The 14,235-nt window shown below is 40.4% G+C and overlaps 1 protein-coding gene across 1 annotated transcript in view; it reads right to left on the bottom strand.

The window, feature by feature from the left end:
• Positions 1-14,235, bottom strand: part of PIEZO2 (piezo type mechanosensitive ion channel component 2) — a 655,528-nt gene that overhangs the window by 89,640 nt on the left and 551,653 nt on the right. The window contains exons 38-39 of the mRNA XM_053714912.1: positions 10,168-10,334; positions 2,865-3,058 (exon numbers count right to left, since the gene is read on the bottom strand). Coding sequence (XP_053570887.1) covers positions 2,865-3,058; positions 10,168-10,334 — 361 coding nt within the window. The remainder of the gene's footprint in view (positions 1-2,864; positions 3,059-10,167; positions 10,335-14,235) is intronic.

Raw genomic sequence — 14,235 nt, 5'->3', positions numbered from 1 at the left:
CAGTGGCCCAGCTCACTGTTCAGTCTTGGTAATCAGGAACAAAGGATCCCAATATCTGGATAAGCGAAAAGAAACAAAAAGGGTGCCTGTGTGTGCCAGTAGTATAATATGATATTCTGAAAAAAACCCTAATCAGGGTACTCACATTTGGTAGGAGCACTCAGACAGTGCTATTAGGAAAAGGCTGGGTAGTTGGTAGTTTAGCTGCAGTCCATTATTAGGGTCCTGTGTTCCAGAGCTTTGGCTTATCAAGGTGACCAGCAAGCTGGGTTGCTGCCATACCCAGCCTGTTCCTAATAGCACTGTCTGAGTGCTCCTCCCCAATGTGATTTCCATTGTGTTTCTGGTACACACATGCGCCTCTCTTGTTCTTTATATTTATAGTGGTAATGTAATATATATATATTTTCTATATTATATTTATTGCACCAGTAGATATAATGTGAAGTGTTTCTTTTGCACAGTGCTATCTTTATCCCAATATTGTGGCAACATTTATAGTGAATATTTAATGAAAATGAATCATAATTCTTTCCTTGGGATAAGCCTCTTCTAAACATTTCAGGTGCTTTAGTCTAGTAGTCTAGTATGATAGTTGTGAGAGGCCTTAGGTGCTTCCATCTTTTACTACTGAATACAGTTAAAGGGACAGCAAACACCATGAAATTTTAATATATGGGCTAGAATACAAGTGGTTTGCTATTTAGTTATTTCGCTTGTGCGTAAACTTCGCTGTAAGTAATCTTTTTGCGCACGTCGGGTAGCACGTGTATTACAAGTTGAATGTAAAGCAAGATAAACCCGGCGTGTGCTAACCAAATATCATGATGGCGTTAACATATTCTCCCCATAGAAGTCAATGGAGAGCGCAGAAGAAAAAATACACTGACACTAAGGTGAGGATACGTCATCCAACAGCGACTTCCAGTCCAGTCTGGTGCTCAGTGAACGCCCCTGTATAGGCATGCAACGGCAGTATAATCCAAGAATCCCGGCACTCAAAAATCCAGAGGCAAGGTAAAATTATAACCTTTATTTCCTTGGATTTTACTATCGCTCGCACAAACCCGGCAGGAGTTATTCATATTTTACATTCCAATGCACATACAGAAGTTTTTTATTTTTACTGTAAATACATATTTTTATATGTGTATATATATATATATATACCTGTATATATATTCCTATAGATATATAGGAATAGATATCTATTTTACATTAACATTATCAGATATAGATATAGAAATATATTTTTAATAATAACATTTTTAAAAAATTCTTTGTGAAAAACATAGGAATGTGAAATATGCGTATCATGCTTCCCTTTTTGTGCTTTATGTCTTGTTGTGATAATTATCCTTATTATTATTATTATTTTTATTATTAATATTTCAGTAGTGTACATGCAGTTGGGCAGCAGCTGAGTATAACTTTTTACACAGAATTTACTCTGCTGAGCTGAGGAACTTGTGAGGTAAAATATCTTCCTTTTTTTACATAGAGATGCTCAGGTGATATTTTCCTGTCAGCTGTTTACAGTTATACTGCCTCAGTTTCAAGTGATTTAGCATATGTGTATTATGTCCCTTTAAGCTGTGGTTACAGCTGCCCTATCACTAACTAAGCAGTTAAGTGTGGGTTTAGTAGGGGCCCTGGCCCCAGAGAGTGGGGGCCTTGTGCCTGGATGTGGGGTTTGTTGTTCGGGGGGCCCTAGTGTAGGTTGCAGCTGCCCTATCAGTCACTAAGCAGTTAATGTGGGTTTAGTGGGGGCCCTGGCCCCAGAGAGTGGGGGCCTTGTGCCTGGATATGGGGTTTGTTACTCGGGGGGCCCAAGTGTAGGGGGTCCTGTTGGGGGGTCTGTCACTGTGAGTGCCATGGAGTGTTGGGTCTGGTTATGGAGGTTGGGGGCCCTGTATCTGGCCCTTGATGCTGGGGGTCCTGGCCCTCGAGGTTGGGGGCCTGGTGGGGACAGACAGGGAGGTTACTATGTTCATTTGCATACATTTCCCGTCGATCGGGACAAAACGCGCAGGACGTGATGATCATTTCCTTTTAGCCCTGTGAGTCTTCCGTAGGTCCTCTTGTGCTTCGTGCTCGGTTTGAGGTTCCCTATTTAATCAGAGCTGAGGGTGTGTGTGTTATTCCTCAACGTGCTTACCCAGGTTTGTTGATATGTTTGGTGTGCATCGTTATCCATAATCAGGGACGGGACGCTAGTGTACAAGCATTTGATCCACATCCATCAAGCCTGACATGAATTGATCAATTTAAAGAGGAATACATACCTTGATGTGCCTGTATTTTATGTCCATCTTGTGAGTACATACAGTACATAGCGTGTGTTGCTATAAATAAAATTTGGCTGTACACTTGAATCGTGTCCTGCGCTTCTCTCCTCCTTCTATATCTTTTCATACATTTGCATAAATGTAGGTCAGTGTGAGACAGTGGGGGCCCCTCCCTAATATTTGCACAGGGCCCTGATTAGTCTCAGTCCGCCCCTGGGCTTGTCCCTGATAATTATTCCCCAAAAGTCTTCAACATTTTCAAAGTCCAAATCCTATCTTCTTTGTGGTTCTGAATTTTGATTACTATTTATTTTGTCTAAACAAGTAACTGATAAAAAGGGCTATTCATTGATATAAAATAACAACCAATTAACTTTCTTTCTTAATATTGTGAGAAATATGGAAGTTCAATACTGGAAAGTGTTAAGAAAAAAAAAGAGCTTGGTTGGCTGTTTTTACAAAATTAATGTTAATTGTGAGATATTGCAAAGATTTTCAATAAGTTAATATTTTATAACATCTAATAACAATAGTTACATTTTGAAAAGTAAATAAACTTTTTAATATATACTGTACCTGGATATGCTATCATGAGAAGCTGCCGAGTCCATACTGTCCATCCTCTTACTTGCTATCTGATCATATGTTTGGGGATTGGAAGATGACCCAGGTTGGTCATCAATTCTGTCTAGACCTGACTCTCTGGAAAGGTTCATCATTATGTGATTTTGATAATACATATGAATGCTCTCCCGGGTTGGAACGTATCCCTGAAATGGAACGAATTTAAGGTAATTTGTTAAATTAAACACTTCATTTTCAAAACATTTTTAAACTCTTCTTTATGAAACACATATTAATATTATTAATATATGTTGTGCTATGCAGCTGTCTGTGAGTGCGCACCCATGGCTTTTTTTTGCAGAGTTGGAGTTTTGCATGGATGTGTTCGAGAGTGCAGTCCATTTGCGTGGTTTGTATGTGCCTAGTTAAATTACAAAAGGTCTGGGTCACCCTTGTTTGTATCTCGGTGTGTTTGGTTGAAGGCATGCTTTGTGTGGCTGTAGATTAGGGACCCAGGGATGAAGAGACTTTGACGTGGTCCTGGGCTTATCACCATTTGGCCAAATGCTGTAACTAACTCTTCCAATTTGCTTTTAATCTAGATATGTGCTTACAAGAGAGAGTCAGACTTTATGTGGAGTGTGTGTATATAGATATGACTAAGGCAAGCATGTCTGTCTGCTGCACATGTTGCAACTGATATTATTATACTAAGGGTATTTTATTTTTTGTCCCACCTGGAAACATTTCTGTGGACGCCCATGCCTACAGGGCATTTGCCGGGCCCTGGGGCCCTGAGCAAGATACATTTTTGAGGCCCCTAGCCCAACCCCCTTATTCTTTTTCCCCTGCATGCCCCCTTCAGTCCCAATATATGATACAATGATAGGTGGTCAAGACTTAAATCACTATCAGGCAGGTAAATTAACATGGCTTGCTAGTAAGATTAAAGACTGTTAAATAAAACTGTGGACTATTATTCACTATTAATGTGACTGCATTCATTGCAAGCTGTGGAATGATATTATAAGAATGTAAGCTTTCCAACAGTCCTGCACCACCAACACTTTACCAAAATATTTTATAAAATAGAAAAAAAACGGCGTCATCCTTACTTGTGGGATATTCTCTTCCCCAACAGGAAATGGCAAAGAGCCCAGCAAAGCTGGTCACATGATCCCTCCTAGGCTCCGCCTTCCCCAGTCATTCGACCGACGTAAAGGAGGAATATGCATAGGAGAAATCATATGATACCGTGGTGACTGTAGTTAGAGAAAATAATTCATCAGACCTGATTAAAAACCAGGGCGGGCCGTGGACCGGACACACCGTTGGAGAAAGTAATTTATCAGGTAAGCATAAATTCTGTTTTCTCCAACATAGGTGTGTCCGGTCCACGGCGTCATCCTTACTTGTGGGAACCAATACCAAAGCTTTAGGACACGGATGATGGGAGGGAGCAAATCAGGTCACCTAGATGGAAGGCACCACGGCTTGCAAAACCTTTCTCCCAAAAATAGCCTCCGAAGAAGCAAAAGTATCAAATTTGTAAAATTTGGTAAAAGTGTGCAGTGAAGACCAAGTCGCTGCCTTACATATCTGATCAACAGAAGCCTCGTTCTTGAAGGCCCATGTGGAAGCCACAGCCCTAGTGGAGTGAGCTGTGATTCTTTCAGGAGGCTGCCGTCCGGCAGACTCATAAGCCAATCGGATGATGCTTTTAAGCCAAAAAGAGAGAGAAGTAGAAGTTGCTTTTTGACCTCTCCTTTTACCAGAATAAACAACAAACAAGGAAGATGTTTGTCTGAAATCCTTTGTAGCCTCTAAATAGAATTTTAGAGCACGAACTACATCCAAATTGTGCAACAAACGTTCCTTCTTTGAAACTGGATTCGGACACAAAGAAGGCACAACTATCTCCTGGTTAATGTTTTTGTTAGAAACAACTTTCGGAAGAAAACCAGGTTTAGTACGCAAAACCACCTTATCTGCATGGAACACCAGATAAGGAGGAGAACACTGCAGAGCAGATAACTCTGAAACTCTTCTAGCAGAAGAAATTGCAACCAAAAACAAAACTTTCCAAGATAATAACTTAATATCTACGGAATGTAAGGGTTCAAACGGAACCCCTTGAAGAACTGAAAGAACTAAATTGAGACTCCAAGGAGGAGTCAAAGGTTTGTAAACAGGCTTGATTCTAACCAGAGCCTGAACAAAAGCTTGAACATCTGGCACAGCCGCCAGCTTTTTGTGAAGTAAAACAGATAAAGCAGAAATCTGTCCCTTCAAAGAACTTGCAGATAATCCTTTCTCCAAACCCTCTTGTAGAAAGGATAGAATCTTAGGAATCTTAATCTTGTTCCATGGGAATCCTTTAGATTCGCACCAACAGATATATTTTTTCCATATTTTATGGTAAATTTTTCTAGTTACAGGCTTTCTAGCCTGAATAAGAGTATCAATGACAGAATCTGAGAACCCACGCTTTGATAAAATCAAGCGTTCAATCTCCAAGCAGTCAGTTGGAGTGAGGCCAGATTCGGATGTTCGAACGGACCTTGAACAAGAAGGTCCTGTCTCAAAGGTAGCTTCCATGGTGGAGCCGATGACATATTCACCAGGTCTGCATACCAAGTTCTGCGTGGCCACGCAGGAGCTATCAAGATCACCGAAACCCTCTCCTGATTGATCCTGGCTACCAGCCTGGGAATGAGAGGAAACGGTGGGAATACATAAGCTAGGTTGAAGGTCCAGGGCGCTACTAGTGCATCCACTAGAGTCGCCTTGGGATCCCTGGATCTGGACCCGTAGCAAGGAACCTTGAAGTTCTGACGAGACGTCATCAGATCCATGTCTGGAATGCCCCATAATTGAGTTATTTGGGCAAAGATTTCCGGATGGAGTTCCCACTCCCCCGGATGAAATGTCTGACGACTCAGAAAATCCGCTTCCCAATTTTCCACTCCTGGGATGTGGATTGCAGACAAGTGGCAGGAGTGAATCTCCGCCCATCGAATTATTTTGGTCACTTCTTCCATCGCCAGGGAACTCCTTGTTCCCCCCTGATGGTTGATATATGCAACAGTCGTCATGTTGTCTGATTGAAACCTTATGAATTTGGCCTTTGCTAGTTGAGGCCAAGCCTTGAGAGCATTGAATATCGCTCTTAGTTCCAGAATGTTTATCGGGAGAAGAGATTCTTCCCGAGACCATAGACCCTGAGCTTTCAGGGGTTCCCAGACCGCACCCCAGCCCACCAGACTGGCGTCGTGACAATGACCCACTCTGGTCTGCGGAAGCTCATCCCTTGTGACAGGTTGTCCAGGGTCAGCCACCAACGGAGTGAATCTCTGGTCCTCTGATCTACTTGGATCGTCGGAGACAAGTCTGTATAATCCCCATTCCACTGTCTGAGCATGCACAGTTGTAATGGTCTTAGATGAATTCGCGCAAAAGGAACTATGTCCATTGCCGCAACCATCAAACCTATTACTTCCATGCACTGCGCAATGGAAGGAAGAAGAACAGAATGAAGTACTTGACAAGAGCTTAGAAGTTTTGATTTTCTGGCCTCTGTCAGAAAAATCTTCATTTCTAAGGAGTCTAATATTGTTCCCAAGAAGGGAACTCTTGTTGACGGGGATAGAGAACTTTTTTCTACGTTCACTTTCCACCCGTGAGATCTGAGAAAGGCTAGGACAATGTCCGTATGAGCCTTTGCCTGTGGCAGAGACGACGCTTGAATCAGTATGTCGTCCAAGTAAGGTACTACTGCAATGCCCCTTGGTCTTAGCACCGCTAGAAGGGACCCTAGTACCTTTGTGAAAATCCTTGGAGCAGTGGCTAATCTGAATGGAAGTGCCACGAACTGGTAATGTTTGTCCAGAAAGGCGAACCTTAGGAACCGATGATGTTCCTTGTGGATAGGAATATGTAGATACGCATCCTTTAAATCCACCGTGGTCATGAATTGACCTTCCTGGATGGTAGGAAGAATTGTCCGAATGGTTTCCATTTTGAACGATGGAACCCTGAGAAATTTGTTTAGGATCTTGAGATCTAAGATTGGTCTGAATGTTCCCTCTTTTTTGGGAACTATGAACAGATTGGAGTAGAATCCCATCCCTTGTTCTCCTAACGGAACAGGATGAATCACTCCCATTTTTAACAGGTCTTCTACACAATGTAAGAATGCCTGTCTTTTTATGTGGTCTGAAGACAATTGAGACCTGTGGAACCTTCCCCTTGGGGGTAGCTCCTTGAATTCCAGAAGATAACCTTGGGATACTATTTCTAGTGCCCAAGGATCCAGAACATCTCTTGCCCAAGCCTGAGCGAAGAGAGAAAGTCTGCCCCCCACCAGATCCGGTCCCGGATCGGGGGCCAACATCTCATGCTGTCTTGGTAGCAGTGGCAGGTTTCTTGGCCTGCTTACCTTTGTTCCAGCCTTGCATTGGCCTCCAGGCTGGCTTGGTTTGAGAAGTATTACCCTCTTGCTTAGAGGATGTAGAATTTGAGGCTGGTCCGTTTCTACGAAAGGGACGAAAATTTGGTTTATTTTTAGCCTTAAAAGACCTATCCTGAGGAAGGGCGTGGCCCTTTCCCCCAGTGATATCTGAAATAATCTCTTTCAAATCAGGGCCAAACAGCGTTTTCCCCTTGAAAGGAATGTTAAGCAATTTGTTCTTGGAGGACGCATCCGCTGACCAAGCCTTTAGCCAAAGCGCTCTGCGCGCCACAATAGCAAAACCTGAATTTTTCGCCGCTAATCTAGCTAATTGCAAAGTGGCGTCCAAAGTAAAAGAGTTAGCCAATTTAAGAGCTTGAACTCTGTCCATAACCTCCTCATAAGAAGATTCTTTATTGAGCGACTTTTCTAGTTCATCGAACCAGAAACACGCTGCTGTAGTGACAGGAACAATGCATGAAATTGGTTGTAGAAGGTAACCTTGCTGAACAAACATCTTTTTAAGCAAACCCTCTAATTTTTTATCCATAGGATCTTTGAAAGCACAACTATCTTCTATAGGGATAGTAGTGCGTTTGTTTAGAGTAGAAACCGCCCCCTCGACCTTGGGGACTGTCTGCCATAAGTCCTTTCTGGGGTCGACCATAGGAAACAATTTCTTAAATATAGGGGGAGGGACAAAATGTATGCCGGGCCTTTCCCATTCTTTATTTACAATGTCCGCCACCCGTTTGGGTATAGGAAAAGCTTCGGGGGGCACCGGGACCTCTAGGAACTTGTCCATCTTACATAATTTCTCTGGAATGACCAAATTGTCACAATCATCCAGAGTAGATAACACCTCCTTGATGTTCCAATTTAAATTTGAATGTAATAACATCAGGTTCAGCTTGATGAGAAATTTTTCCTGAATCTGAAATTTCTCCCTCAGACAAAACCTCCCTGGCCCCTTCAGACTGGTGTAAGGGCATGTCAGAACCATTATCATCAGCGTCCTCATGCTCTTCAGTACTAAAACAGAGCAGTCGCGCTTACGCTGATAAGTGGGCATTTTGGCTAAAATGTTTTTAATAGAATTATCCATTACAGCCGTTAATTGTTGCATAGTAAGAAGTATTGGCGCACTAGATGTACTAGGGGCCTCCTGAGTGGGCAAGACTGGCGTAGACACAGGAGGGGATGATGCAGTACCATGCTTACTCCCCTCACTTGAGGAATCATCTTGGGCATCATTTTCCCTAAATTGTTTGTCACATGCATCACATCTATTTAAATGAGAAGGAACCTTGGCTTCCCCACATACAGAACATAGTCTATCTGATAGTTCAGACATGTTAAACAGGCATAAACTTGATAACAAAGTACAAAAAACGTTTTAAAATAAAACCGTTACTGTCACTTTAAATTTTAAACTGAACACACTTTATTACTGAATATGAAAAAAAGTATGAAGGAATTGTTCAAAATTCACCAAAATTTCACCACAGTGTCTTAAAGCCTTAAAAGTATTGCACACCAAATTTGAAAGCTTTAACTCTTAAAATAACGGAACCGGAGCCGTTTTTACATTTAACCCCTATACAGTCCCTGGTATCTGCTTTGCTGAGACCCAACCAAGCCCAGAGGGGAATACGATACCAAATGACGCCTTCAGTAAACTTTTTCTGTGTATCTGAGCTCCTCACACATGCATCTGCATGCCTTGCTTCCCAAAAACAACTGCGCATTAGTGGCGCGAAAATGAGGCTCTGCCTATGATTAGAAAAGGCCCCCAGTGAAAAAGGTGTCCAATACAGTGCCTGCCGTTTTTTTAACATAATTCCCAAGATTAAAATAACTCCTCAAGGCTATAATCTATTAAAAATGCTTATAAAGTAATCGTTTTAGCCCAGAAAAATGTCTACCAGTCTTTAAAGCCCTTGTGAAGCCCTTTGTTCTTATTAAGAAAATGGCTTACCGGATCCCATAGGGAAAATGACAGCTTCCAGCATTACCAAGTCTTGTTAGAAATGTGTCATACTTCAAGCAGCAAAGTCTGCACACTGTTTCCCCCAACTGAAGTTAATTCATCTCAACAGTCCTGTGTGGAAACAGCCATCGATTTTAGTAACGGTTGCTAAAATCATTTTCCTCTTACAAACAGAAATCTTCATCTCTTTTCTGTTTCAGAGTAAATAGTACATACAAGCACTATTTTAAAATAACAAACTCTTGATAGAAGAATAAAAACTACATTTAAACACCAAAAAACTCTGAGCCATCTCCGTGGAGATGTTGCCTGTGCAACGGCAAAGAGAATGACTGGGGAAGGCGGAGCCTAGGAGGGATCATGTGACCAGCTTTGATGGGCTCTTTGCCATTTCCTGTTGGGGAAGAGAATATCCCACAAGTAAGGATGACGCCGTGGACCGGACACACCTATGTTGGAGAAAATGCATTTACATTTTACTATTCTTTAGGTTCCACTCCACAGTTTATAAATTATTGTAGCAATGATATACATTGTTGAAGCACTGCTGCCAATGAGTGCTAAAGACACATATTTCCAACATGATGCACATTTCAAAAATCACACTCTCAAATCTCTGTCTATGAAGTTGGTCAGGAGTCCAATTTAAAAAAAAAAATTCTGTCCCCATGTAGATATCTGTATATACACATTCACATACACATAAAACAGGGTATTAGCACACATACCCTCTGTTACCACACACAATTTTATGGAACTTTTCACATACAGTGGAACAGGTAGTTGAACACTGTGATTTAAAAAAAAAAGTTATAAGTGAAACACCAAGTCCCAAAATACTATATCAGTCTTCAGCCCGCATTATTAATGCTTACCTTTTTTATCTCTCTGGTCAGCATACAACGTTCTATTCTTAAGACTCTTGAAATATCAATGTGTTCTCGTGAAATTGAGTTGAGCCAAGTTGTGAAACTATCCAATGTGGCAAGAAAAAGTACCCATGTAAACTTCAAGATGTTGAATATTCTTTTAATGATATTGTCTGTAAATTAGGATAACAAGAATTATCAAAAGCAGCAACGATCAATCAATATAAATATAAAGACATACAATCCATTACTTCTTTGTTTCTAAACATCATATTTATCCATTTTTTAAAAAAAAAATCTGGGAACAAAATAATTCCATAATCCATTATGTTTCCCAGATATGCGATCAAAATTATTAGCACTAAAATAAGTTAAATCAATAGCACTTTTATTTTAACTCAAGCAAAAGTCTAGGGCAGTGATGGCTAACCTTGGCACCAGATGTTTTGAAACTACATTTACCATGATGCTTAGGTACTCTGCAGTCTAGTTGAGCATCATGGGGAATGTAGTACCGAAACTACGTAGACCAGTAGGGTGTACTAAAATTTGGATGTCTAAAAACATGGGTGTGCTAAATCCGTTACATAATAGACTTCTATGGAGCTGTGCTGAAAAATTCATGTCAGCTATCACTAAGCCAAAGGTGTGCTAAACCAAAAGTGGGCTAAATTGAAGGTGAAGGTCAAATAGTGTAGTTCTTCTCTTACTTTTAAAGTCTAAAGCAACGCACACATATATATATATATATATATATATACACATACATATGTATACACATACACACACACATACATATACACTTTTAAGCTCTCCCCAGTCCAGCACCTGATAATATATAATATCCCTTTGAATGACTTTTTTTCTTCCAATATAAACCTTGATTTTCTATTTAATATGTATAAATATGAGTGAAATAATTTATTTATTTAATATGTTAAATGTGTGTTTTGTTGTGCATATATTTAAGTGTTTACTTCAGGTGCCCAAAAAAAAGCTAAACCTTCCCGCACTAATTTGTGTTGAGTTTGAGCGTAACAATTAACTCACAACTTTTAATATGAGCAATAATAGTGCAGTCTGCGCTATAATTTCAAAGTATAGGACACGCTTAAAAAATGTGGCCACATTAAAGCCCAGATTACGAGTTTTGCATTAGAGGCTGTGCGGTGTTAACAAGCAGTTTTCTCTCACCGCTCACTTACCTGCAGTGCTGGTATTACAAGCTTTCAGAAACCCGTCGTTAAAAGACAAGAAGTGATCGTTGAGCAAAATTTTGCTCATTACCGCACTCCAGTACCAGCGCTGCTTAAGTCAGCGGTGAGCTGGTCGTATGTGCTTGTGCACGATTTCCCCATAGGAATCAACGGGGAGAGCCGGCAGAGAAAAAGTCTAACACCTGCAAAAAAGTAGCGTAAAACTCCTTAACGCAGCCCTATTGATTCCTATGGGGAAACAAAAGTTATGTCTACACCTAACACTCTAACATGAACCCCGAGTCTAAACACCCCTAATCTTACACTTATTAACCCTAATCTGCCGCCCCCGACATCGCCAACACCTACATTATAATTATTAACCCCTAATCTTCTGCTCCGGACACCGCCGCCACCTACATTATATGTATTAACCCCTAATCTGCTGCTCCCAACATCGCCAACACCTACATACTATTTATTAACTCCTAATCTTCCGCCCCCAATGTCGCCACAACCTTTATTAACCCTTAATCTGCCACCCCCAACGTCGCCGCCAATATATTAAAGTTATTAACCCCTAAACCTAAGTCTAACCCTAACCCTAACACCCCCTATCTTAAATATAATTACAATAAATCTAAATAAATATTACTATCATTAACTAAATAATTCATATTTAAAACTAAATACTTACCTATAAAATAAACCCTAAGCTAGCTACAATATAACTAATAGTTACATTGTAGCTAGGTTAGGGTTTATTTTTATTTTACAGGCAAGTTTGTATTTATTTTAACTAGGTAGAATAGTTATTAACTATTTAATAACTACCTAGCTAAAATAAAAACAAAAGTACCTGTAAAATAAAACCTAACTTAAGTTGCACTAACACCTAACACTACACTATAATTAAATAAAATAACTAAATACAATTACCTAAATTAAATTAAATTAGCTAAAGTACAAAAAAAAAACAACACTAAATTACAGAAAATAATAAACAAATTACAGATATTTAAACTAATTACACTTAATATAATAGCCCTATTAAAATAAAAAAGCCCCCCAAAAATAAAAAAACCCTAGCCTAAACTAAACTACCAATAGCCCTTAAAAGGGCCTTTTGCGGGGCATTGCCCCAAAGTAATCAGCTCTTTTACCTGTAAAAAAAAATACAAACAACCCCCCCAACAGTAAAACCCACCACCCACACAACCAACCCCCCAAATAAAATACTATCTAAAAAAACCTAAGCTCCCCATTGCCCTGAAAAGGGCATTTGGATGGGCATTGCCCTTAAAAGGTCAGTTAGCTCTTTTGCAGGCCCAAAGTCCCTAACTTAAAAATAAAACCCACCCAATACACCCTTAATAAAACCTAACACTAACCCCCTGAAGATCGACTTACCGGGAGAAGTCTTCATCCAAGCCGGGCCGAAGTCCTCAACGAAGCCAGGAGAAGTCTTCATCCAAGCCGGGCGAAGTGGTCCTCCAGACAGGCAGAAGTCTTCATCCAGACTGCATCTTTTATCTTCATCCATCTTGGGCGGAGAGCGGGTCCATCTTCAAAACATCCGACGCCGAGCATCCTATCCATCCGACGACTAAAGCTGAATGCCCCTTTACTCACCCGGCATGCTCTTTTCAATTCATTTACAGCCTGATTACAATGGCGCGCTCCTGTGCACATTGGGAAATAATGTTAAGGGATTAGCGCATGCGCAGTGGTTCTCAAAATCGCCGATTGGCGCATGAGCATTTTAGACTGCCGGTGAACGCGCATTTTGGGGCGAAGTGACAGGAAGATGGATGTAGGACTTGGGAGGAGTTATTAGCTAAGCGGTAGGGAGTTTTAAATATATTTTTTTAGCAAAAACATAGAAGTAAGAAGAAAAAAAACTTAGCGACTAGATTAGGGTCATAAGGATAAATGCTAGGTTGTCTTTAAGATTGTTAAACTTTACCTTCACTTTAATAACTATTTAATAACTATTCTACCTAGTTAAAATAAATACAAACTTGCCTATAAAATAAAAATAAACCCTTAACTAGCTACAATGTAACTATTAGTTTTAGTGTAGCTAGCTTAGGGTTTATTTTATAGGTATTTAGTTTTAAATAGGAATTATCCAGTTAATGATAGTACTATTTATTTAGATTTACTGTAATTATATTTAAGTTAGGGGGTGTTAAGGTTAGACTTAGGTTTAGGGGTTAATAACTTTAATATAGTGGCGGCGACATTGGGGGCGGCAGATTAGGGGTTAATAAATGTAGGTAGATAGCGGCGACATTGGGGGCAGCAGATTAGGGGTTAATAAATATAATGTAGGTGTCGGCAATGTTTGGGGCAGCAGATTAGGGGTTCATAAATATAATGTAGATGGCGGCGGTGTCCGGAGTGGCAGATTAGGGGTTAAAAAATTTTATTATAGTGTTTGCGATGCAGGAGGGCCTCGGTTTAGGGGTCAATAGGTAGTTTATGGGTGTTAGTGTTCTTTTTAGCACTTTAGTTATAAGTTTTATGCTACGGCGTTGTACCATAAAATTCATAACTACTGACTTTTAAATGTGTTAGGACTCTTGACAGGGTAGGGTGTACCGCTCACTTTTTGGCCTCCCAGGACAGACTCGTAATACCGGCGCTATGGAAGTCCCATAGAAAAAAGACTTTTGAAGTTTACATAAGTCGTTTTGCGGTAAGGCCAAAGAAGTGTGCGGTGACCCTAAACCTTCAAGACTCGTAATACCAGTGGGCATAAAAAAGCAGCGTTAGGACCTCTTAACGCTGCTTTTTTACCCTAACGCACAACTCGTAATCGTATGTTTCTTTGGTAAACCTATTTTACTATTGTAATACCAGTTTGTGTGCTATA

Source organism: Bombina bombina, chromosome 5, assembly GCF_027579735.1.
Source record: "Bombina bombina isolate aBomBom1 chromosome 5, aBomBom1.pri, whole genome shotgun sequence".
In the NCBI taxonomy this organism is placed as follows: domain Eukaryota; kingdom Metazoa; phylum Chordata; class Amphibia; order Anura; family Bombinatoridae; genus Bombina; species Bombina bombina.
Note: the sequence above shows the minus strand (reverse complement) of the source record. Positions and strands in the feature narration are given on the sequence as shown.